This window comes from Lacerta agilis, chromosome 12 (assembly GCF_009819535.1).
Source record: "Lacerta agilis isolate rLacAgi1 chromosome 12, rLacAgi1.pri, whole genome shotgun sequence".
NCBI lineage: Eukaryota > Metazoa > Chordata > Lepidosauria > Squamata > Lacertidae > Lacerta > Lacerta agilis.
In genome coordinates this window covers 14390332-14416717 of record NC_046323.1, presented here as the reverse complement: position 1 = coordinate 14416717, position 26386 = coordinate 14390332, and the positions used below count along the sequence as shown (strand labels likewise).

General features: G+C 41.1%; 1 protein-coding gene across 3 annotated transcripts in view; it reads right to left on the bottom strand.

The window, feature by feature from the left end:
• Positions 1–25448, bottom strand: part of GADL1 (glutamate decarboxylase like 1) — a 90004-nt gene extending 64556 nt beyond the window's left edge. Inside the window, exons 1-7 of one of the 3 annotated variants that reach the window (XM_033165125.1) lie at positions 25342–25448; positions 20827–20832; positions 7134–7309; positions 6519–6645; positions 3056–3146; positions 1905–2011; positions 435–550 (exon numbers count right to left, since the gene is read on the bottom strand). In XM_033165125.1, the coding sequence (XP_033021016.1) occupies positions 435–550; positions 1905–2011; positions 3056–3146; positions 6519–6645; positions 7134–7309; positions 20827–20832; positions 25342–25393 (675 nt within the window). In that variant the 5' untranslated portion in view covers positions 25394–25448. Of the gene's footprint in view, positions 1–434; positions 551–1904; positions 2012–3055; positions 3147–6518; positions 6646–7133; positions 7310–11328; positions 11459–20826; positions 20833–25341 lie in introns of those variants that run through there. The other 2 variants (XM_033165126.1, XM_033165127.1) reach the window with 2 other exon arrangements.
• Positions 25449–26386: the final 938 nt, after the last annotated feature.

Sequence of the window (26386 nt, the reverse complement as noted above, 5' to 3'; positions counted from 1 at the left end):
TGTCCTTTGTCAACAACAAACTGTCCCTGTTTTTTGTGTTGAACATATGCTTATATGGTCATTTATGGACCTAATAGGTCTCTAAAGCCATTTGCACATGTTGCAATGCAGAATGTAGGCACCCTATATATAGAAATGAGCAAACCAGTGATATTTTAGGGAGCAAACTAGCAGGCACGGCCCATTACTTACATCATAGGAGCCTACACAACACAAAACACTGTTGCTGTGTGTAGGTTTTATTTTATTTGTTTTTTATCTTATATTTTGGAAATGTACATCCAGTTTCCCCCCCCCTTTAATTTTTTGGGGGGCCCCCAAGAGAGTGGGGCCCTAATCTATAGCTTGTTTAGCTTATATGTAAATCTGGCACTGAATCTGCCCTCCAGCATAATGTACTGTTTGAGTAATTACAAAAGAGGAAGGGTGGTTACCTCTTCTGACGTAAATACCACCAGTCGGGGCATCCCGGAAAGGCCACTTTCCTTTATGTCAGGGCAGTATCTGTATCTTGCTAAGTTCATGGCATACATATTAGAAACAGAGCCGCCTTTAAAAAAGGAAAAGGAAAAGATTCATGCAACACTCATACTCATTAATACTTTGCATTTCCAATTTATAAGCACTGAGGAGCCCAATGTTTTGGCGTGGACATTTGCCATGTCAGCAAAGGTTTACCAGCAAAAATTAGCCACATCAAGGTACAACTTTCTGAATGTTTAACAGGATTTATATACCACATATGATTTTTTTAAAAAAAAACAACCTCTAAGATGATCACATGAAACCATATGAAATACGCATTTAAATTATCAATGAAATCAGTGTGTTAAAACAAGCTGACCTGATTTTTGTAAGGTAAACAAAATCTGAAGTTTTAAAAATAGATACGCAGTAATACATTTAAAAGATAAAAGCTTTTAACAGTGCGTGAGGAAAAAAAGTTTAAAAACATTTTAAAATTAAAATAAATCTGGGCTTTTGGTTACTTTCGAGGTTCCAATGGTAACCTTGTTGAAAATGCTTTCAAGGATATTGATGAAGAATGAATGAATAAATAAATAAATAAATAAATAAATTATTTTATTTTATTTTATTATTTGTACCCTACCCATCTGACTGGGTTGTCCCAGCCACTCTGGGCAGCTTCCAGCATATACAAAAACTTCCCTATACAGGGCTGCTTTCAAATGTCTTCTAAAGTTTTATAGTTGCTAATCTCCTTGTTATCTGATGGGAGGGCGTTTCACAGGGTGGGCGCCACTACCGAGAAGGCCCTGTAACCTCACTTGCCTGGTTCCCTGTAACCTCACTTCTCGCAGTGAGGATCATATTTGGAAGATCATTTGTACATTGGTAGCACATCTGAACCTCAGAGCACACTGAGATGGTACAGATCTGGCCTCATATTTCACTGCTGTGGAAGGAACCACCATGAACTATGCAACACAAATTGCTTCTATCCCTCTGTAGGGACACAGGTGGCACTGTGGTCTAAACCACTGAGCCTCTTGGGCTTGCCGATCAGGTCGGCGGTTTGAATCCCTGCAAAGGGGTGAGCTCCTGTTACTCTGTCCCAGCTCCTGCCAACCTTGCAGTTCGAAAGCACGCTAGTGCAAGTAGATAAGTAGGTACCGCTGTGGCGGGAAGGAAGGAAGCCTTTGACTGGACTGAACCATCCAGGGGTCCTTTACCTTACCTTTTTTATCCCTCTGTAAAAACCAGGTTGCCCAAGCAGGGAAAAGTACCTGCCTAAAGCAAGCCAACTCCTGTATGAACAATGCCTAAGAACCACTCATGACCTAACCAAGGCTTTACTCCAATACACAGCAATGGCAAAAGCAGTAAAATATAACTTTAAATTAAATCATATGCAAGAAGAAAAGGGGGGGATACCTTCTTACCTGGATTAAATATACCGTCACCTTCTTCCCACCCAATGAATTCAATCATTTTCTTTAGGACTGCTTCTTCCACTAACAGAAACACTGGGGACACTTCATAGGTGTATCTGAATATATATGAATGTGACATAAAAGGCAACTGTCTGAACAATGCTTTGACAAAATGTGTTGAAGAAAATTGAATGAAAAGGTAGTGAGGTAGAGAGCATGAATAGCTGAACAAAGAAGAATACGAGCTAAATGATTGATCCCTTCCTTGAGTGTAGTCAGTATCCCAGGGTACCATGGATAACAGCATGAGGTTTTATAGTAGACTACAGACAATGGCAACAGGGGAAAAAATGCATATGATGTGAACTGAGACTTGAAGCTCTTGAGTCTGTCAGCCTCTTCAAGTCCCCCCAGGTAATTTTTAGGACCCCTAGAATGAAGTGGCTTACCACAAGACCATCAGCTCAAGGGTGCTCCAAATTTTAGTTTTGCCAGCTAAAGATCTGGCAAGTCCGGAAAACTACTGGTAAATATGCTGTACCTTTTATACTGTATAATGCACCATTACACTGGCCATAAGATTTCACAGTTCTTGGTCATGTGACACCCCCTGCCTCAAAGCTAATACTGCAACTCAATTCTTCATCTGCCATTACTTTCTATGGTTTTGAACATGTATTTGTGGTGGGCTCAGGGATATACACAAAGGTGGCATACTTGTACTTGACCAGTGTAGAAGGATAGATACCAAAAACGTAGGTAATGTATTTTGTGGCTAATGAACTTCTTTTGTTGTTTCCTTTGCGTCAACAAGAGGAAGGTACACAGTAAAAGTGAGCTTTAATAACCTCCTGCGTATGGCAGTGGTGGGGAACTTAGGGTTGAATCCTATGCAAACAGAGTGTTGGACTAGTGTTTGGCCTGATCTAACATGGGTCTTCTAACATTCTTAAGCCAAGAGTTTCCTCTACATCTTTACTTTAGTGTCTATACTGAACTTACAATATGACAAAATAAGCTTTAACTCATCCTTCATCTGAAAAACACACCCCTATCATCAATGCTGTTAATGCACATGGAAATCTGCAGGAAATAAGAATTTGCTGCACTGAAACAGCATGGCAGACCCAGCAGATCAATTAAAAACAAAATGCACTTACACACTTGGGTTTAATGCTTCAGTAATGAAACGCGCTGCTAAAGAGTAATAATCAATACCAGCGTACAACTGATTAAAAAATCTTGGGTGATCTGTAAATTAAAAAGACATAAATCTGGTTAGCATAAGTGGTGCATGAAGACCAATGCACAATCCCTCCTCTCCGTTTCAGCTAGAGATGATGCTCACCCCTTCCTGATAAATATCAAAGGGCAGAGGATGTTCATATCACTTGCGTGAAAAGGGAGGATTTTTAAGTCCCACAAGTACCTGCAGGAAGAGATACACTGTGTATCACTTGCAGCCTCTTCTGAGCAGATAGAAGCTCCGCGCTGACTGTTAACCCTTCCCCCTGGCTCTAGCCTTTTTCCTTTACCTGAGAGATGGACTGTCAGGGAGGGACAAAGGTAAAGCACAGGACCACTGCAAAGCTGATTTTGAGCCAGGCCTCTTCAAGGCACACCTGCTTATTGAGACACCTGTGTCCCCTGTAGAATTGGGTCTGAGCTATTTGATGAGGTGAAACGCCTCCCCCAAATGAAATAATAACCCCAACTCTGCTTCTAACTACATAAATACAGAGATCTCTAAATTGAAACTGGGTGGCATAAAGACAAAAAATATAGTTTCTTGTTTAAGTATTTTTTTTGGGGGGGGAAGGTTGTCTCCGTTTCGTCGCTAAGAAGGTAAAGCTCTCCACACCTAATTGCAGGGGTTCTGGAAAAACGGAGCTTTTGAAATTTCTATTATCTGCCCTCTCTTTCTTTTTTAGTTTTATTTCATTGATAATAACAACATAATATAACAATACATCCCAAAAAAAGAAACATAGAAGAAAAATTCCAAATCTTGCTTTTTACAACACATATCCAATAAGGGGGGAAAAGAAAAAAGAACAGAAAAGAAAAACACAAACACAAAAAGAAAGAAAATAAAAGAATAACATTAAAGAAAATAAGAAAAACTAAACTAACCTCTTCTCGTGACCGTATTCATCTTTACAAAACCACATAAATAGACCACACAACACTTCCTTTCAATCTTTTTAAATCTTTCTGTATTTCCTTGTCTTCTCAAACCTAATTTTATTGTTTTATATAAATCAGTATTCACTCCTTTTTCTCTTCACGAAGTTATTCTAAACACAACCAGATATTTGCTTTTGGACCTTGTTTTTTTAAAAATATTCATTCAAGCAGTCCCATTCCTTTTTCACTAAACTTTTTGTCTTATGTCTTACTATGTCCGTCAATTTCTATATACAATGAGGAGAAGTTTACCCAATAGGAATAGGGGATATATAGAGCACATTGGGATTAAAAATCTGCATGGAAAATTACGGAGACTTAGTGAAGACCTTCCCCTTTTAACAAACCTTTGAAGGAGTGGTCTTCCCTGGTCTGCACCTGTACTAGAATTGTTTTTACATGTTTTAATTGTTTCATCACTTGAAAGGAAGGGCAGGATATAAATTTTCATATTATGTTGTTGTTGTTGTTGTTGTTGTTGTTGTTGTTGTTTTGTTGTTGTTGTTGTTGTTGTTGTTGCAGTTTTATCATTGATGTTTATGCTCTTCACAGCCCGGATTTTTTTTTTTCTTAACTTAGGCAGTATATAATTGTTTTGCAAATAAATATATTATTACACTGCCCATAATTTAGGGGGGGGGGTTCTCCAAAAGTTTCAGAAAGATTTCCCCCCCCCCTTATCTATACTTTCTAACTTATGCTGTCCCCTTTAAGAGACACACACACAGGCTCTGTTAAAAGACGAATAATTAAAAGCTTATCAGAGTTTGTTATCTTACATGGGAATAGTTCAAGCTGCATAAGCAATAGGTAAACAGCATCAATAATGAGAAAGAGCATATTAAAGCTATCTAGCATTCCGTGACAAAAAATAGTTAGAATTAGATCCAAAGCTACAACCTTGATCATATGGGATGTTAGAACATTAAAGTACACTTGGGAATTTTACCTCTGAAGTATTGATTAGCTACAACCAGTGCTTTTTTCTTCTTCTAGAAAAATAGGTGCTACTACTCACCATGAAGTTGTTACAGTAAGTGCCACACTTTTTTACAACAACAAAAAGAGGTGCTGGTTCTGTGTACCATTGAGTACGCCCTGAAATAAAGCACTGTCTACAAGTCCTAGAATACCTGTTCCCTGAATTGCCAGCCTTTTTCCACCTGGCCTGGGAAGGCGGGGCCTGGGTTGACTCCAGCTACAAAATCAAACAGTACTTGATTCTCTTGCTAATTATGCTGTTTTAAATGTGCATTTTATATTCCTTTAGTAATGTTTTCTTTTGAAATGCTTAAGATAATTTTGTTTTGTTATCTTTGCTGCACTGTGTGTACATTCTGTAGTTGACCTCCTTTGTAATGTTTTATTTTGAAATCTTTAAGGTAATATTTTAGTTTCCATTTAGTTATGTTGCTTTGAATGTATACTTTATATTTGGCTTTCTTCAGTAATGTTTAATTCTGGATAGTTTTATTTGATGTTTTAATGTAGGTTGTAAACTACCTTGAGATTCCCCCTGCCTTAAAAATATAAAGCGATATAGAAATGAAATTAATAATAATGGCAATAGATTAACATTTACTGTGGGCTCTGTCTGCACATTTATTTTCCTCCCACACCCCTACATAATAAAAGCTTTAGAAGAAGCCGTGAAATATTCATTTCTTCATAAAGTTAGGTTTAAACTTAATTATACCATGATTTGCATTTTCATTTTACAGGAACATTGTCCAATATATTCCTTACCAATAAGTCTTGACATCATGAGAAAAAATATCCTCAGTCTGTGATATTATATAACGTGAACCAGGGCCATCATGTACTGATTTTTTCTGCTGACCGCCAATGGCATATTGGCAGGGAAACTCAATTCATGATGTTCCCAATTCATACAGTAAGTGCAGCATCACATTAAGGCAAGACATAGAAAACTCACCCACAGATGTCAGTTTTCAGAAACTGCCCCAGAGCGACAGTAAAACAAACTCTTACAGACTTAGGTTCCTGGCTTCATAAACCACAGTTTATGGAGTCAAGAACGAATACTTGAGCCATGCCATTCTTCCTGCTTTCCATTTACACACCAACTTCAGCATTAGGATGTTGCTTTGTTTAAACCAGGAAACTCTGTTGGTTAACCAACCAGAATATTAAGCCACAGGGATGAGAATCAGGAGGCGATGGAGAAGTGCACAGCCCTGATGCTCAATCACAGCTTCATAAACCATGGCTTATGAAGCTGGTGTCGTACATCCGAAATGGGCGTTATGGGCCTTTCTGGTTTGACATAGCAGAAAATGAAGAATCTGTCAAACTGTCACCTTGTTTGTCAGACAGCAAAAGCAAGAACAGCCTGACGTTCCGAAAACCTATTTCTAAGAGCATCATAGTACTTAATGGAATAAAAACAGTAGATAATAGGCATAGGATCCGTACTGGTTTTGACACTGAAACGTATAATATCCTGGCAAAACTGCAGGAGTCTCTGATGGGTCTCTCCAGTGTCTTTCAATTCCAAATCAAGCAATGTTTTCAGCTTTTCAGGAGGGTGCCACTCACACACCTAATTTGGGGAAAATATCGGGTTAGTGGAAAGAAACTTGCCAAGGACACAGCTTTCATATAATATCTCCCACTACCAACCCTCAGTTAAATACACAAATGTAAATAACTAAAAAGAAGTCTTTAAAGAAGAATTGTGCCAATTTTTAATCACATACAGTCGTACCTTGGAAGTCAAACGGAATCCGTTCCGGAAGTCCGTTCGACTTCCAAACGTTCGGAAATCAAAGCATGGCTCCTGCAGCCAATCAGAAGCCACGGAAGCGCCATAAGACATTCAGCTTCCAAAAATAGTTCGCAAACCAGATCAGTCACTTCCGGGTTTGCGGCGTTCGAGAGCCAAAACGTTCGAGAACTAAGCTGTTCAAAAACCAAGGTATGACTGTACTAGGAAAAAAAGTGGCTTTTTGTTTAGGATAATGGCATTTGTGGGACAAGGAAAGTGATGGTTTATTGCGAATTATGCACTGAAAAGTATTAGATCACTACCTTTTCTGTGACATCCGCCGCTTTCTTTATCACTTCCTCCATTATGATCTTGCTGGCCTCTTCCACGAATTTCTCTCCTGCTTTTGTATCTGCCACTGGGCCGTTTAAAATTACGCCATCCACTAAGATTGCGTTCTTCTTTCTCTGCAGTGCTTCCCGCTGGTTATTCATTTTAGCTGTAAATTAGTAAGATAAAATGAAAAAAACAGTGACAATTGCATCATGCACTGAATTAAACTAAGACTGTCACAATTATAATTGCAAAATGGCAGGAAAAGATGACAGCCTTATAAGTATTTGCTGGTCCTTTTTTTAAGATAAGTGTGGGTGGATTACTTTTTAAAAAGCTAAAGGACTGTCCCTGCTCAAGTGGTGATTAGCCTAACATTAGGGCTGCCAAACATCCAGATTTTCCCAGACATTGCCAGGATTTCAAAGGAGGAATTGACATTGGGGGGGGGGGGTCCAAAATGTGGCGCTTTTTCCTGGATCTTAGGCAAGTCAATCAAAAAATTACTCAACAACTTTCAGAGTCTCCTGGTTTTTTACTTTTTGAAATATGGCAACCCAACTTAACACGAAATCCATCACCCTCACTTTAAACATGTTTCAAAAGGGCATTACGCAACATGAGTGAAACATGCGTGCTTGCTCATTCTTGCTAGGCCATAGTTTTAATTTAGTTTTACAAATGAAGTAGGCCATTCGGTTGTTCGTGTGTAGGCTGCTTTGCAAAAAGGACCATCTGCAGAGGGCTTTGGAAATAGTCTTTCAACGCCGTAACATTGAAATGAGCTTCATCTGGACAACTCTTGAATGGCTATTTCAAAGTTTTATCCAGCTGGCTCATGATGTCATTGGTTCAATTACTATGGGGTTCAATTACTATATTCCAAGAGACATATTACCCAAGTAAGAGACACATTAATTGTATTACAGTTTGGTTTGGTTTTGTTGCTATTAAACCCAAGAGATGCCATTTATTGAACCCATAGAGTCCTGAACAGATTTGATCCTGCACACTTTATTTCTCCTGATACAGTCCCCTAGTGATTCAAAGGTCAGTCAAGAGAAAACCCTTTGACCATGCTATCTGTGCATTTAGCAGAAGTGCAGAAATAACCAATCTTACGTTGCTCTTTTCCATAAGATTTCCCAAATCCCAAGCTTGCAGGTGAAGTTTTAAAATATGTTTTTGACTGGTTCCAACTTTTGGAAGTTGTGTAGACTGGAAAAGAGTGGGATGATCAGATACAAGCAAGAAACAGCTTTTGAACTCTTGAGGCTTGTTTAGAAATAAGAATGTTTTTGTGGTGGGGGCAGGTTACACTTGTGAAAGTATCTGGTCACTAAGCACATTCTCTGTTTCTATTGATTGATTGATTTGATGCTTTGAAATATTTTTTTCCTTCTGACTACCCCCAAACCTTTGAAAAAGTACTAGCTCGGAAACAGAACTTCAAATCAAATAAAACGGTTCATTCTATTATCAGTTCAGCCTCTTCCCAGGCCTATTATTCCTATACAATTATCAGAAGCAAAGTATAATTTGCAACACGAAATGTTTTTTAAAAATAAAAATTAATTAATCTGTGAATTCTTGGTGTGAGCAGTTCTTTGTTCACACTGCTTATTTTCTTCCAAGCTTTCCTAGAAACCACAAGTTGTTTATATTCCAGGAGCTGTCAATGATCTGGCATTTTTGCATTGCCATTTTCTGAATGGTCTGCACAGCCCAGTAACACAATGACACCAGTTTTGCACTCGTAGAACATGATAAACAATACATAGCATCCAACCAGGAGAACTGACTGTATAACTGGGGAAAGCAGCAACCCAACTTTCAGTGCAAGAAGCCATACCCAGTATCTGACAGTATTATGAACTGGCGGGAATCAGGGCTAGCTGAATTTGAACTACAAGGATATAAATATCTGAAGTACCCATTTAAGCTTCTATCTAACAACACACTTGACAGTCTGAATCTGTACTCCTGGGACCACGATTGCCAATGGCTGGGTTAAACCAGCACGTTGAAAACATGTGGAAAGGAAGTAGATCTGTGAGCAGTGTCTGGTATCATGTATGTGCAACTTTCACACTGCCACAGCAACAAATGAGATGGACTGCAAAACGGAACTTGTGCCATCTCATTTTGGACTCACAGCTGTCCATGGAGGCGCAGGTTAATTCTGTGTCCAGGGCAGCTGTCTACCAGCTCCATCTGGTACGCAGGCTGAGACCCTACCTACCTGCAGAATGTCTCGCCAGAGTGGTGCATGCTCTAGTTATCTCTCACTTGGATTACTGCAATGTGCTCTATGTGGGGCTACCTTTGAAGGTGACCCAGAAACTACAACTAATTCAGAATGTGGCAGCTAGACTGGTGACTGGGAGCGGCCGCCAAGACCACATAACACCGGTCTTGAAAGACCTACATTGGCTCCCAGTATGTTTCTGAGAACAATTCAAAGTGTTGGTGCTGACCTTTAAAGCCCTAAACGGCCTCGGTCTAGTATACCTGAAGGAGCGTCTCCACCCCCATTGTTCTGCCCGGACACTGAGGTCCAGTGCCGAGGGCCTTCTGCCGGTTCCCTTGCTGTGAGAAGCCAAGTTACAGGGAACCAGGCAGAGGGGCTTCTCGGTTGTGGCACCCACCCTGTGGAACACCCTCCCACCAGATGTCAAAGAGAAAAACAACTACCAGACTTTTAGAAGACACCTGAAAGCAGCCCTGTTTAGGGAAGCTTTTAATGTTTAATAGATTATTGTATTTTAACATTCTATTGGAAGCCGCCCAGAGTGCCAGCCAGATGGGCGGGGTATAAATAAATTATTATTATTATTATTATTATTATTATTATTAACTGCTGGGCCATGCACTAGTCTAGTCAAGTAACAGTCCCCTCATAGGGTGTACATGCGCAGACACACACATGCACAAGAGAGAGAGAGAGAGAGAAAAGGAGGGAGGGAGGGAGACAGAGACACGGAGAGTGGATCTAGACTCAGGAAAACCCCCCACTATAAATAAGTCAGAAATTAGATCGTTATAACAAACAAAAAAATCTCTATGGAAAATTGTGTTTTAAAATTTCCTGCTCTCTGACGCCATCTGGTGTTGCACATTTATAGCACATTCAAACTGCTGTTTCTTTACTAATGTAGCTGAGTCCAGAAAGAGAGAGAAGGAATCTTGGAGAAAACACAAGTTTCAGGTATACACCTCCAAGCTTGCAACAATAACTACTACCATGATGGTACTCTAAATCTAAGCTTTTGAATTACTGACTATACAGAACAGCTCACAAAGAAGGCCTAAATCAGCTTTCACTCAAATCAGCATGATCCGTAATGCTGGCATATCATGTTGAAGTTAAATGTATTATTTCTCACATTATTCAAAATTGTTTAAAACTACTATTGGGGTGTGTGGAGTGTTGTGATCAATAAAATGTGTGTGTTACTCATGTGACCGTCCAAAAAAGCAAAACCTCTGGATTTTTCTCATCCTCTTAGGCAGCAGAGCATGAATAAGGATGTGTGTGCATGTGTTCTTGTGCATTTTCATTCATACACACATACATACATACATACATACATACATAGTGCATACATGCAGAGAGAGAGAGAGAGAGAGAGATTGTGCACTGTAAAATAAAAAAAATAAGAAAGAGTACCGCATGGTTTTCACAATATAAATAGAGCAATAACTCACAAGAAGGGGATGGGAGCTTGGTGCTAGACAAACAGAAGACCAAACTTCACTCGCTTAGTCAGATGGGTACATGAATTGCAAACTGATGCAAGAGAGGCTCAGCAACCAGTAACAGATCAGTAATTTGATCAGCACACCCTGGCCTCTGCCAGCACACCCTGGCCAGCCAGGGAACCAAAAGTCACTGGGCAGCTGTACTCCCTGCCTCCCAGTGAGAGCATCATGGCAAGCAGGAGACCAACCTGGTCCCATCCATCAGCCAAAAAGTTGGCTCCTCCCTCCCTGTCTGAACGGACACTAGTTTCCAGGGGACCCTGCGACTGGCAGAAGCAAGGGGAAATGGCTCTCTGCTGAAGAGACGATGCCACCAGTTGAAAGACTATCAATCAAGGGAAATCAGGTTGGCCCAAACTGGGCATAAGTGCTTTTAGCTCAGCACTTTGTTCTGGCTTTAAAGAGCTGGTTTCCTACCTCTACCTGTTACTCCCCTTTCCTTGTGTGTCTCGTCATTTTTTTTTAGTTTGCAAGCCTGGTGGCAGAATTCTATCTCTTTGTCTCTCTCTCTCTCTTTATTGATACGAGCTGCTTTGAGAAACAGCAATTGTCTGCAAAGAGGGGTAAAAAAATATAGTAAGTAAATAATTGAATGTGGTATTAGAACTATGCATATTTAGAGCATCAACATCTCTTAAAATATCACTATCCATTACTTATTCATGGTAACTGCCAAGAGAAACAGACAGTGCTTCAGAATAGATCTCCTGTTGTACCAATTAAATTTTAAAGATGAACCACAATGATTTAAAGCTGAATGCCCTACAAGGAATATTGGTTTGTTGCCATCGTACCGTGCATTGTGTTTAAAAGCTTCTATCATTATTTATGAATGGCAGGGAATTCACTTCTCATGCTGATTTCGTATAGTCGCCACTCTGTGAATTTACACCATTAAAATAATGGTCAGTCTCAAGATGAAACAAATACATTCCTCCGCGGTAATTCTATTTTGTGTATTTGCCGAGCTACAAAAAGAAAGTTTTGTCGACAGCGGTGTGGCTTCCGGCATGCAGCGCTCTGAAGTTTTCTAACGTGGTCAGAAATTTGCAATGCAGAAAGCTAAGATTCCATTTGCGCAGAAATAGCACCTGAAATACTTCTTTTTCCAGACTACATTGGTGAGAAATTATGTGTCTGACTTGTTGCTGGCATCTGTCTCGAGAGACAATGGATTATGCCTCCAGGGGCAAAGTCAAACTACTGTGTTAGCAGCACAGAAGGGACCTCCCTGGGGCATAAGCCTGGGCAGGATGCTTGCCCAGATGTCAAGACCCAGCCTTGCTGATGTGGTCCAAAGGTAAGCAGAACAAGACGTTTGGCACCAGCTGGCTGTAGGAGCTACCGGAAGGAGGCGTACAGGTCGCCATCCAACCATTTTAGGGACTCTACTCCCCAAGATATCCCCGCAAGGCTGCAGAGGCTTACGATCAGTTTTTCTTCTCCCAGATAGACCACCTTCCCAGGTTGACAAGCCCCATCTAAATGTGTCTGAATGCCATAGTGTCTGGGGTGGTTGTGGGGGGCATGACCCCAGGCACACAATTTTTGTGGGGGCGTGAACCAGGCACCTTCACATAGGTGAGCCCAGCCCAGCCCGGCCCAGTGCTCCTCTCCAGCTGTCAAGAGCTGCATCGGGCTCCCTCCTACGTGGGTGGGCAGGGGGCTCAGTGCAGCCCCGCTTTGCTCTGGTGGGGGGTGGTGCTGCTCCAGCAGCATCACGGTCCCAGGAAACCATGGCTAGGTTTACCCTGGCATGCATATTCAGATACAAACCCAATTTAGTCCAAATTACTGGTATAGGGTTATAGGGTTGTTGTTGTTGTGAATCAGATTAAAATGGGATAATCTGGGAAGGCATTTTGGTTAAGAGTGTTAGGTGGCTGCTGCGCAAAACTAAAACGTGCACGATCAGCAGCGATACCACAATAAACTGCAGCGCGGAAGTGCACACATTTAAAAAACAAGAATGTATAAAATTACAAGCAACAGTAGGTTGTTTCGCCTCTTACATAGTACATCATAAAAGTCCTAAGAATAAATACTACGTAATCTTCATGCATCCACTGTATAATGGAATTTCAATAAAACTGCAAGCTCTCAATGCTAGAGAACTCACAAATTATGATACAAGAATAGATAAAAAAATGTTTAAAACAATTGCTTTGTTTGCAACAGGATTTTAGACACTTCCAAAACATGCAACGCAATACTAAACATTTTTACTCAGAAGTAACCAACTAAAATTTCAGAGTACCCTCCCCCAAGAAAAAATACATGGAACTGCAGCCTTATAGCACAATTCTACGCATGTTTACTCTGAAGGAAGTCCAACTGTGTTCAATGGGGTAAATGTTGGATCCCATTCAGATGTGTGCAAATCATCTAGCTTATTTATTTAAAATATTTATACAGCGCATTTCCACTGCAGAGCTTACAAGCCTGTACAAATCAGATAACACACATGTCAAAACAAGTCAACCCTAACAAACAGCGGCAGCTAAAAATGTAAGCTCTTGGTTACCTTTCAAATAAATCCATTTCAACTTCATTAACAATCATAAGCAGCCATAATATAGTAAGAATCTGCAGTTCTCAATCCCTGTGATGTGTTTCCCCGACCTCAATCTACAAACTTCAGACTTATGTGACACCATTGCTTGCATGAGCAGATTATGCCACAGGTCAATGCTTGCACAAGCACACAGTGCAACATGAAAGAAAATATGCACAAGTGAAAGAATCAATTATGGTATCAATGCTTTGGGGAGTTAATTTTTCAAACTGAGCTTCTGGAGCTCTGGAAATTTCTCAGGAGTTCTTCAATAAGAAATTTAACAGTGGTACCTTGGTTCTCAAACACCTTGGTACTCAACAACTTGGAACCCAAACACTGCAAACCCAGAAGTAAGTGTTCCGATTTGCGAACTTTTTTCAGAAGCCAAACGTGCTCCGTTTTGAGTGTTACACTTCCTATTTGAGTGCCACACTTCCGTTTTGAGTATTACGCTGAGGTCTGTCTTGTTTTTGCTATTTATTTTGCGTTTTTGTTTTTGTGGCTCTTTTTTGTGACTGTGTGGAACCCAGATCAGCTACTGATTGATTGATTGATTGATTGATTGTGTGACTGCAGTACATGGTTTATTGCTTTCATTTTATGGATCAGTGGTCTCGTTAGAAAGTAAAATTCATGTTAAATTGCTGTTTTAGGGGTTGTTTTTACAAGTCTGGAATGGATTAATCCGTTTTGCATTACTTTCTATGGGAAAGCGCGCCTTGGTTTTGGAACGCTTTGGTTTTGGAACGGACCGATTAAGTTTGAGAACCAAGGTACCACTGTAATGGCAGTGCTTTTCCCTCAAAGCAGCCTGCAACTCCTGATCTTGCCCTGCAGTGTTTAGCATCTGAGATTGGTTTTGCTGCATTCAATGCATTCTGAGTTGACACTGGGCTGCAATGTGGCCTACGAATCCTGGCCAGCGATGCTCCTGAACAGAATAATCTCGCCCAAAGTCATGACGGTCGCGTGCATCTTGCAGTTTTTGGGCTACTCAACCATGCAACCTAAAACATTCCCCAGGACTTTTGTAACGGGCAAGAATTTTGTGGCAGATGCACTGAGATTCTTTGGCAGACAAACCAATATGGGAAGAGTTCCCTGAAAGCAGAAAAGTGTGGGACATAATACAAGGGAAACTGCCAGAGGCAAGCAGAAATCGTAAGCAAAGCAGAGAATGAACTACTCTAGTTGTTTTAATATTCTCAGTTATTTAAGATATAATTTGAAAAATTAAAAACTGAACCGTGACTTCTTCTGACATTTTAATGGCCAGATATATCACAGGAAGTTGCCTTATACCAAGGCACATATCTCTTTCCCAGCAACAGCCAGGGTGCTGTTATCTGGCTGCCACCCACAGGATAATTAATCATTCAGGCATAAAGCTTTTCTTCGGGAGAGGCCTGGAAGCCATTTGCTGCCTATCCCTGTTTTGGATTACTTTTAAATGAACTGCTGTAGTTTTCCATACTTTAGTGCTTGGTGTTCCACACATACCACTGACTTTTACCAAGACACAAATCCTACACACACACACACACACACACACGGGGGGGGGGGGTTAGCTTGAATTACTTAAAGGAGAAGAGAGAGAGAAATCTGGCACATAAAATACAGCTTGTCTAATAAGCATGAAAAATTGAGTTAATGTGCAACAACGATCCCAATGCATTAATGTGATAGCAATTTCGGAAGCTTAATTGACAAGATAGTTTAATGAAGTATAGGATGTTAATTTGTCATTTGTCGTAAGTTTTCCTTAATACCATCTTGCTAAAATTGACTAGAAAAATGTGAAACGGAGAATTTCCCCCCCTTATACATATTCCTGATCCCCCCCACACACATTTTTTTGGTCCACTGGTCAGCTGGTACAATCATACCTTGGAAGTCCAACGGAATCTGTTCTGGAAGTCCTTTCAACTTCCAAAACATTTGGAAACCAAAGCCTGGCTTCTGATTGGCTGCAGGAAGCTCCCGCAGCCAATCAGAAGCCGCGGAAGTCCCGTCGGACATTCGGGTTCCAAAGAAGGTTCACAAACCAGAACACTCACTTCCAGGTTTGCGGTGTTCGGGAGCCAAAACGTTCAATTCACAAGGCGTTCAGGATCCAAGATATGACTGTACTAACAGATGGACACCATTAGCTATACTTGTTACATAAAGTATTTTTGTGTGTGTGTTTTGAAGTGTTCTGTTTTATTTACTATGTTGTAAGCAGCTCACCTCCCCATCATTACTCCACGGAAGCAATTGCGTGGCAAATTGTATGCACCTGTACAGCTGATCTAGTCTAAAGATAAACCCATAGTGTATCCAGTAAGTTCCTTCAATGACTTATCCCTCACCGCAAGACGTGAAGTTACAAGGAACCAATATCCAACCAACAGTATACCACAGTTACGTAAATACATAAGCAAACACACACCAAACGTAACCAGCTGAATGCATTTACAAATAAATATTGACCACTACAAAATGTGTAGCCAAAAGTATATAATATAATAATGAAGAAACAACAAATGAAGAGCAACCAAGTGGATGAAAACCCCAATGGACTAATTCAAAAGTCATAGCAGTCTTAGTGTTTTCTGTATATATAGAGAGCCAACAGGTGCAAAGGAAGGTTTGATAAAGTTTTTCAGGTTCCATATGAATCTTCAAAAGGTCAACAGGTGTGCACAAGTTGTTGTAATGGCACAAGTTTCAAACAAGGGTTCCCGGAATAGTCATCCTGTTTCGCTCATATGGGCTTCTTCAGTGGTACAGACTTCTATATAAATGAATATAGTACAATGTTTAAATATCCTTATCGCACCAAATCAATAATACAAATATTCAAACCCAAATCATACATACCACATATTGTTCAACAAGACCATGATTATAATGACCAAGACATGATATATCATGAGTTGAGAAAAATGTTGAAATATAATTTTGTTAAGAAACCAGAAGCCTTTTTACTAGGTATAATAGGTACAGACATTAAAAAACAGGACATTAAACTTTTCCAATACACAGTGACTGCAGCTAGAATTTTGCTAGCACAAAGGTGGAAACAAGAAGAAATACCTACAAAAGAAGATTGGACAGTGAAATTGATGGAATATGCAGAATTGGACAAAATGACGGGAAGAATCCGGGAACAGCGGGACCAGAAATTCATCAAAGACTGGTTAAAGTTCACGAATTATTTGACAAGCAATTTGCAGTTGAATACGCTAATAGGACTTCAAGAAGCTTTGTAGTTAATGTGTAGAAATATTATTGTAAGTAGGGTAGTTAGAGTGAGTAAGAGATTTATGATAATGTAAGCAATGATAGATTAAAGAAGTATAGTATTAAGATTTAATTCTGAATGCCATGTGGAAGGTCTGAGGGAAGTCAAGGCTATGTTAGCCAAAACTGAAAGACTGTATGCGAATGTGTATTTTATTTTTTGTAGTAATTTAGTATAAAATAATAAAAATTATTTATTAAAAAATGATTATAACGACCAAAGGTTGCTAGCATACTCTGGTTTCTCTTCAGATCATATAAACCTTTCGCCTTTTACAAGGAACCAGGCAGAGGGCCTTCTCGGTGGTGGCACCCGCCCTGTGAAACACCCTCCCATCAGATGTCAAAAGGATAAACAATTACACAATCTTTTGAAGACATCTAAAGGCAATCCTGTATTGGGAAGTTTTTAATGTTTGATGTCTAGTTGTGTTTTTATACTATGCTGGAACTCACCCATAGTGGCTAGGGCAATGCAGTCAGATGGGTGGGATATAAATATTATTATTATTATTATTATTATTATTATTATTATTATTATGGATCAGAACAACATTTGTGGGATGTGTGTTTGTTTTTTAAAGCTCTTTTAAGGGTTATGTCCATTGATTTGCCCTTTTAGGAACAATAAACCTCTTTCCAAATTACACTTGCCTCTCTCCAAGAAGACACAGACTATTCCTGTTATGTCTGCATCTATATTTAGCTTATATGGAAAAGGTCACTTTTACAGACTGACCCATACTTGGAGCTCACACTTCAGGGCAAGCATGAGCTTTCTGTGACAAAAGGCCCCTTTGTCAGAGTCACTGGGCATTAAAAGCATTTGTATTGAAATTAAATATGGGCACTGCTTGAGTAAGCATAGGGCCTGGTTATCTTGCAGCACTGAGTTTCCAAAAACAGTAACTTTCTGAACAGAAGTTGTTACCCGATGCAACTTAAGTTAACTCAAAGAAAAAAATGCTTTGCACTGTTGGAAACTCTGCAAAGAGAAAAAGGGATATTACAAGTGTCTTATTCATTTAATTGGGGGGCTGGTGCAGGATAGGACAAGGCTGGCATACCAAAGAGTCAAATTCAACTGGCCCCGAGGATTCCCCCTAGCTGACCTTGCTTTGCACCCACCTCAAAAGCATTTGCTAGGCTGGAATGAGTCTCTGTGATAAATTGATCTTGCTCACTGACGTGACAATGGAGAGATGTGTGGGCAAGTATAGAAACCGCTGGCGCTGATGCATAGTGTACTATACAAAGGTAAGAATCACATCCATTGTTCACTGGGATGTGAACCCTCCTCCCCCAGCCAAGTGTTTCCCATTCCTGTTGATGTAAAAGTTTTCCTCTACTTATCCTCACAACAGCCTTGCGAGGTAGGCTAGACTCAAAGAGAGGCTAGCCAAAGGCCAATGAGAACCTTCACGATGGAGCAGGGGTCTGAGTACAGCCTCCTTGGTACAATACTAGTAATCGCAATGCTAGTAGTGTTCAAATTTCCATTTGCCCTACGCAGCATGTTTCCTAAAACCTCCAAGAAATGTAGGATAGTCTTTGCTATCCCCTCACCATTTTGCAGGAAAGGAAAGAGAACCTTCAACTGAACCACACTATAAAGACTTGATTTAATTGCTAAGGTATGGAAAGGAGATTCTGCTCCCTCAAAATTAGACTGGCAGAATAAAATGTTAGAATATGCAGAGATAGCAAGATCGACAGCAAGATATTGAGACCACACAGATCAAATACTTAATAGAGAGTGGAATATTTACAGAGAATGCTTAAAAGAACATTGTAATAATCTAAATTTTATGGTAGGCCTGGATTGATTTCTGCATGAAATAAGAGACCTTTACAAAATTAAGACAACCAACTAACCTAGGAAAGATTAAGTTAAGTGTGCAGTCGTAATGTAAATTTGGAATCACAAGGGGGGGGGGGTTGGAAGTCATGTTGGAATTTGTGACATGTTAATTCAATCTTTTCCTTTTTTGTAATGAGTGTTGATCTTGGATTGCCTTCTGTTGATCATTGTGTATTGTATTGTATTGTATTGTTTTGTTTTGTATTTGTTTTGTTTTTAAAACCAATAAAGCATTTAAAAAATATATATATTTCAACTGAACCCAACCTAAAATTCAACATTTTCCATTACATATAGCCTAACTCTTCTAGCAGTGCACACTTTAAATTGCCCTATGTACAGTTCGATCCGTGCCAGTATATTAAATCCGATAATTCAGTCTATTGCGGATAAGCCAGTTGACCTATGTCTTGCTTGGGTTCTTCAAGATGTGGACCCTTACATAACCCTACAGGTTGCTAGATTCCTAACAGCTGTTATTGCGTATAAGAGACGAAATGGGATGTTAGCTGATTAATGAAATTACAAATAAGTTTTCCAAAACGAAATTAGTCACTGATTTTAGTTTTATGCTTAAATTTTTAACTTTTAAAAAAATTTCTCTGAGATATGCTTTTATGGAAATGTTAATATTGGTCCTTGTGAGTTGTGTTTTTATTTGCGGCTTGTACGGTGCCGTTGTTTTATTTGATTCTCCTTTGTTTGTTCTGTTTGTTCTGTTTTTGTATTGTAAGATGGGCGCAAATGCCGAATAAACATCTATCTAAGAGTGCACACTTTGCAAGTGTTCAAAACACAGCATCCACATCTTCCAGTACATAGTTTTGACTGCAAACCTATACAAATAAACTTATTGGGGAGTGAACCCCATCGAATGCAAGTTAAGTTTGCTCCCAAATAACCCTGCATAAAATTACTTTGCCTGTCAACCTTTTATGAAGTTTAAGTGCTTTCTTAGGTACAGTATCAGGGAAGCAGTTTTGAGTTATTTTCTACCTTTTCAGTTTGATGTGCCAAATAAATTAGCCATCAATGTCATTGTGTCCATAGCTATTTCAGTCATGTAAGATCATGGTGGCTAGATTATTTAAAAAGCCCTACCACTAAAACAGCTGGGAAGAATGCTCCAGTACAGGAAACAGATTTAATATACATTGTAAGAAAATAGATACAATATATGGATACAAGAGTTTCATTGTTGATTTAGATTGAATCACTGCTTAGATCTAAGGCAGTGTTTTTCAACCACTGTTCCGTGGCACACTAGTGTGCCGCGAGATGTTGCCTGGTGTGCCGTGGGAAAATTACTTTATATATAGTCGATATAGGCACAGAGTTAAATTTTTTAACATTTTCTAATGGTGGTGTGCCTCCTGATTTTTTTTCATGAAACAAGTGTGCCTTTGCCCAAAAAAGGTTGAAAAACACTGATCTAAGGTATGGAATACTGTAATTTACTAACTCCTTGTTTGGAGGAAAAAAATAGTAACACTTCAACTGGCGCCAAGGGATTATTACAAACTGTGTGTGACTGCCTGAGGGATGGTCATCAATATGTCCAGTTTTTGTTCAGAAAAAAAGAAAAGAAAAAAAGCCATGTTGGCTATAAATTATTTTAAGCAGCTCAGCCCTGTGTGTCTGTCTCAGACAGCACTCTTAAAAATCATGGACATTTCCCCATAGTTTTAAACCAAACCTTCTCCAATTGCAAATCTTCAGGATCCAAATCAACTCTACAGTGGTACCTTGGTTTGCATACATTTTGGATTATAAACATGTCAAACCCAGAAGTACGTGTCCCGATTTGCAACCTTTTTAATTTTATTTTATTACAAAAAAAAAAATTGGAGGCCCCATTGGCAAAAGCGCGCCTTGGGTTACAACCTGTTTTGGTTTACAAACGGAGCTCTGGAACGGACTATGGTTGTAAACCAAGGTACCACTGTACAATCTAATGAGGAGCCAGGGTGGCGGTACCTTTGCGTTTGCTTCTAATTCTCTTTTTGCTGCACCAGCCAGAAGTTAGCGCAGCAGAGGGAGCCAGATTGGGCTTTTTCAACAAACAAACAAAATCGGCAGCCTTTGGATCCAATGAATCAATAACTGGCCCTACTCCTCAACAAGACGCTTAACACTCCACTTTGGGAACCTTGTGTTAGTTACCGCAACCACCCACATTTTCAGCAGGTGTACCAGAGTTCACTATCAGCAGAGAGACCCACCTCTAGGGTCCCTAACTCCTTCCAGGAGCAGTTAGGACTGCACTGTTAGCCACGATTAACTTAAGTCCATTGATTTTATTGGTCTGTCCATAGTAAGACTTAATTGGATTCAATTCAGTATTTTCTAAGCAGCGGGACCCCCCACATTGTTTTATTGAGCATTCATCTCAGTTTGTTTGAAGGGAGGTTAGATGATGCTGAATCTAAAAAGAGAGTCACAAGTTTTATCCCACCCTTCTTTTTGGGGAAAGGATTTTTTTTTTTTTTGCAAGACTCCCCAGTGACTTGTGCTATCTTAATGTTCCAGAAAGTGATCGAACGCCATACATCGGAAAAGTGACAGTTTCCTCACATACGACTTTTCATTTGGGCGAAATTTAGTCAGTTGAAAGAAGCAGAATAAATACCTTGGACGCCAGCATGGACTAAACGGAACTTAATTTTATAAGATTATTACTTTGCATTCATATTTTTCTATCAGTGAAAGCTGACATCAGCAGGAACATTAAAGAGATCTATCTGGGCCAATTCATTCTTCATTGGCACACAGAACTGTAATGTATTAAAGGGGCATGCTGTGCCGGGCAATAATATGATTTAATTTACTTGTTATATGTTTAACAAACATTAAAAGCAAGGCTAAACTGATGTTTTAACTACATCAAGTCATTTGTGTTCAAACAAGACTCTTTGGTGTACAGTTACAGGTGGGTAGCCGTGTTGGTCTGCCATAGTCAAAACAAAATCAAAAATTCTTTCCAGTAGCACCTTAGAGACCAACTGAGTTTGTTCTTGGTATGAGCTTTCGTGTGCATGCACACTTATCTGAAGAAGTGTGCATGCACACGAAAGCTCATACCAAGAACAAACTCAGTTGGTCTCTAAGGTGCTACTGGAAAGAATTTTTGATTTTGTTTTGTCTTTGGTGTACAGTAAGAGATGACAAGATAGTAACTTTTCCCGCTGTATGTAAAAGAGAGTAAACCTTTCGTCCATGGACAAAAAAATCCAAACCCCCCCAAAATGGGTTATTTATTTTGTAAACACATAGGATGGCACCTTGGCAACAACAGGGAGCACTTGTGCAAGAGATCTGCCATGAGACTGGACATGCAATATTCAAGGGAGGAGCCACAGCTGAACATTACAGTCGTACCTTGGTTCTCGAACGCTGTGGTACTCTTACGTTTTGGTTCCCAAACGCTGAAAACCTGGAAGTAAGTGTTCCGGTTCTGTAATGTTTTCAGAAGCCAAATGTCTAACGCGGCTTCCACTTGAGTGCAGGAAGCTCCTGCAGCAAATCGGAAGCCGCATCTTGGTTTTTGAATGTTTCGGACGTCAACCGGACTTCCAGAACGGATTACATTCGAGAACCAAGGTATGACTGTATTGACAAGGCTAGGGTTTCCATACGTTCGGAATTTCCCGGACATAGCAAGAATACAGCTATCAAAAATAGTGTCTGGGTGGAAATGGCCAAAATGACCAGGAAAATCAGGACGCTTGGCAACCCATGAAATATAGATTATGGCAAAAACTTCATTTTTAGAAGATATTTTGCAAAAAAAAAAAAAAAAAAAATTTAATCCAACCAACTCAACCTACAACTTTGCCAAAAAAAAAAAAAATCAACATCTTTTGTGTCTGCATCTTCACTTTCTGAAATATGGCAACCCTAAACAAGGCACAAGCTTTGAGTTCAATCCCTGGAAACTCCATGCGGGGTGGGAAAGATTGTCATCTGGAACCCTGGAGAGCTACTGCCATAGCGGCCTGGTTTGCACACCACACTGAGCCACACCGTGGCTCAGAACAAACTTACAGGCTCCTGAAGAGGAGGAACACACCTGCCCCATACATGTAAATCATCATGTCTTCAAACAAAGAATCCTGGGAACTGTTGTTTGCTAAGGGTGCTAGGAATTGCAGTTCTGTGAGGGGTCCCCTAACAAGTCGCAGCACCCTTAACAAGCTACAGCTCCCAGAAATCTTTGGGGTACGCCATGACTGTTACAGTGGCGCAAGAATGCTTTAAATGCATGACCAAGATCACAGCTGCTTTTACTCCTCTCTGGTCATTCTGCTGCACCATGCTGAGCTAAGCCATTGAAGGACAGTGTGTTGTCTGAACTGGATTCGAATTTCAGTGCTCCCAAACAAACCATGCACCTCAAACCATAGGGTAAACCTTAGCCTATGGTTTGCATATGAAGTACCTGGGTTTGAATTTTTAAGAAACTCGCTGGATGACCTGTGCTTTATCATTATGTCTCAGAGCAAGCTACTGAAAAGAGAACACGGGTGCATGGAGAAAGAGGAGAATCACGGAATAAGTTCCTTAAAGGAAGGACAGGATAATAAAGCATGAAGCTACATTATGCTGCTAAACTAGCAATAAGGGCACACATCATTAGCAACATTTCTTGGAAAGCTGTTTACCAAAATAAAAGTTAGTAAAGGGAAATGTTCACACTGCTGAAAGCAAACTCCACACACTCTAGGAAATACCTAGAAAACTCATTTGTATTTCTCAGTTTTTCACTATCTCTAACCTTTCCAAAGCTTAATCTTCCTATGTGTGCAGTATGAGCAATACAAGCTTATGTTGAATTAGGTGCTCCAAGTCCATGGAAACCGATGGCCTTGGGCACACCCAACTCTGCTTAAGACTGCAGCCTACACCTGCAAGTGTGTTCACCTCAAACAGGTTTCATCTTCACGCTGTAAGTCAACTTTTGGGCCAATCCTACCCAAAGCCAAGCAAAGCTGCTAAGAACTTGATGGAGCTCTCCATTTCTCCAATGGATCAAAGACCTGACTACACTTGCCACCTATGAGCAGGTTGCTTATAGATGGACAAGTATGCTTATCGCATGGACAAGTATAATGGAATTTGGAACTCATTTTTACAAAATACAATAGGTTAAAAATGTAATCAATTGTTATAGAAATACCCTATTCTCCCCTTTTCCGCCCCCCCTCTTTTAATTTTTTTAATGTAAATAATAACAAAAAAGAACTGGATGGAGCTACCTGGCAGCTAAAATCAAGCAAGCCCCATGAAATTTTAAAGGGGCTTGCACTTAAGTCGATTGTGACTAGGATCGCTGCTCAACTCTTGATGATACCAGTGTGGTTAAATGCAAGAACTATTTAGGTAAAGGTAAAGGGACCCCTGACCATTAGGTCCAGTTGTGGACGACTTTGGGGTTGTGGCGCTCATCTTGCTTTATTGGCCGAGGGAGCCGGCGTACAGCTTCCGGGTCATGTGGCCAGCATGACTAAGCTGCTTCTGGCGAACCAGAGCAGCGCACGGAAACGCCGTTTAGCTTCCCGCCAGAGCGGTACCTATTTATCTACTTGCACTTTGACGTGCTTTTGAACTGGTAGGTTGGCAGGAAAAGGGACCAAGCAACGGGAGCTCACCCCGTCGTGGGGATTCGAACCGCCGACCTTCTGATTGGCAAGCCCTAGGCTCTCTGGTTTAACCCACAGCGCCACCCGAGTCCCTAAGAACTATTTACATGGCCTTAAAACACTGGCAGTCCATATAGGTTCCGTGTAAAATGTTGCGGTATTTTCTTTCCTGCAACTGTATTGTATATTTAAAAAAAAATTAAATAAGGCAAGAACTTTGGATCTGCCAGGTCACAACCAGGTTGCCAATTACATTCTGATACAAGCACTGGGGGGTTGTTGTTTTTTACCATCTCCTCTGGGGTGTTTCACTAAGAACTGCATTTTTTGTGCCCATAGCAATGTGAATACATTTTATTGCACTATATCATCATTATCATCGCTGCTCCTGCTGCTCATTATTTAGAAAGTACACACCCACTTGCTAAAAACTGGGTGAATGTGGGCAAAGTTTTGGGTTGCTGGGTTCTCTCCTCTTCCCCCTCCCCACTCCACCCCGCCTTTGAGGGTGTGCGTTTGTTTATATTAAGTGGGTGGCGGCGTGCTCGGGTTTCCCCTCCCAAGTGCCCTTGCAAAGCGAAAAGTTAATGGTGGCGACTGATAAGCGCAGGAACACCATTAGTCACTTGCTGTTGGGGAGAGATGTCTGCTTCCCCTCCCCCCCCCACACGCATGCCTGACTCCCACACACGCACACTCCCCCTCGCTCCCGCCTGGAGGAATTCTTGGGGAAAGTCTGCCCCGTTTCACCTCAAGCTCCCCATTTACTTGGCTCGCGCGCCACCGAGGATGCTGCTGCCCAGGGACAGTCAGGTTGGCGGGGAGAAGAAACACCAAAAGCGACACACACACACACACACAAAATAAAGCACCCAGAACAAAGAAGCGTCCCTGGGCCGGTGCACTTCTGCCTGCCGCCAAAAGGCACCGTCCGCCTCAGGAGCGCCCTTCACGGGAACGCACAAACGCGACCCCAGCGCGCGCGGGAGGGCGGCGGGAGCGCAGGACTTCGCTCCTCCTGCATCCCTCAAAAGGAGGGTTTTAAACCGCCACATTACGAGAAATAAAGCCTCGGGGACAGTATGCTTCTTTACCCTCCTCCTCCTCCATCATCATCCCGCCTTCGCCGCCGGCGTTGCCGTTCATTGGGCGCCGCCACTCCTTTGGTCAGAGAAAGAGAGGCAGAGAGGCGCGGCGGCGGTGGTGGTGGTGGCCGCTGTCGCCGGGGCTCCGCGCTGTTGCCTAGCCGCCGAAGCCGCGACGCAAATGGCTGCAGGTGGAATTATAGCCGGGCTCCTCTTCGCGCCGTGCCCGCCCCGGCGCTGCGCTCGGCTCCGCCCTCAGGCGCTCGGCTGGACTCCTGGTGCCGCCGGATTGCAGCGCGAAGCCGGCTATAAATACCTCACACGAAGGCGCGGAGACCCTCCAGTCTGGTTCCTGGCCGGCGGGGTTGAGCTGAGGGAACGCTCGCGAATGAGGCTGGCAGAATTAAGGGGGCGCCACAAGAGATATTGATAGATATTTCCATTATTTCCTTCGGAAATTCGACCTGTCCCCAGAGGCAGGAACTAGCCCTCTCAATAAAAACATTTTTACCCCCCTCTACTGTGTCTCACGTGCAAATACAGAAAAGGGGAAAGTTGCATGGAGAGGGCCAGCTGTCCACCTCACATCAAATTTGGGGGGCGTATTTCCCCCCCCACACACACATTTTTTTGCAAGAAAACTACGGGGGGGGGAGAGGGGCAAACCCATGAAGTGGTTGAAATTTGGAGACATGAAAGTGCATTATGCAGATATATCATGTAACAAGCAATGTGTGTTGGAAATGTAAATCTGCGGAAGGTACCTTTTATCATATGTGGTGGACATGCCCAAGGGTTAAGGCTTTCTGGGAGAAGATTTATAATGAACTTAAGAAGGTAATGAAAATTACCTTTAGTAAGAAACCAGAGGCCTGCCTTTTGAGCATGACCAATCATGAGATACCCAGTCAGGATAGAGTGTTTTTTATGTATGCCACAACAGCTGCTAGAATTTTACTTGCAAGAAACTGGAAAGGCGAAGAGATTCCGACAGTGGAAGAATGGCAGATGAAGTTAATGGACTTTATGGAACTCGCTGAACTGACCGCGAGAC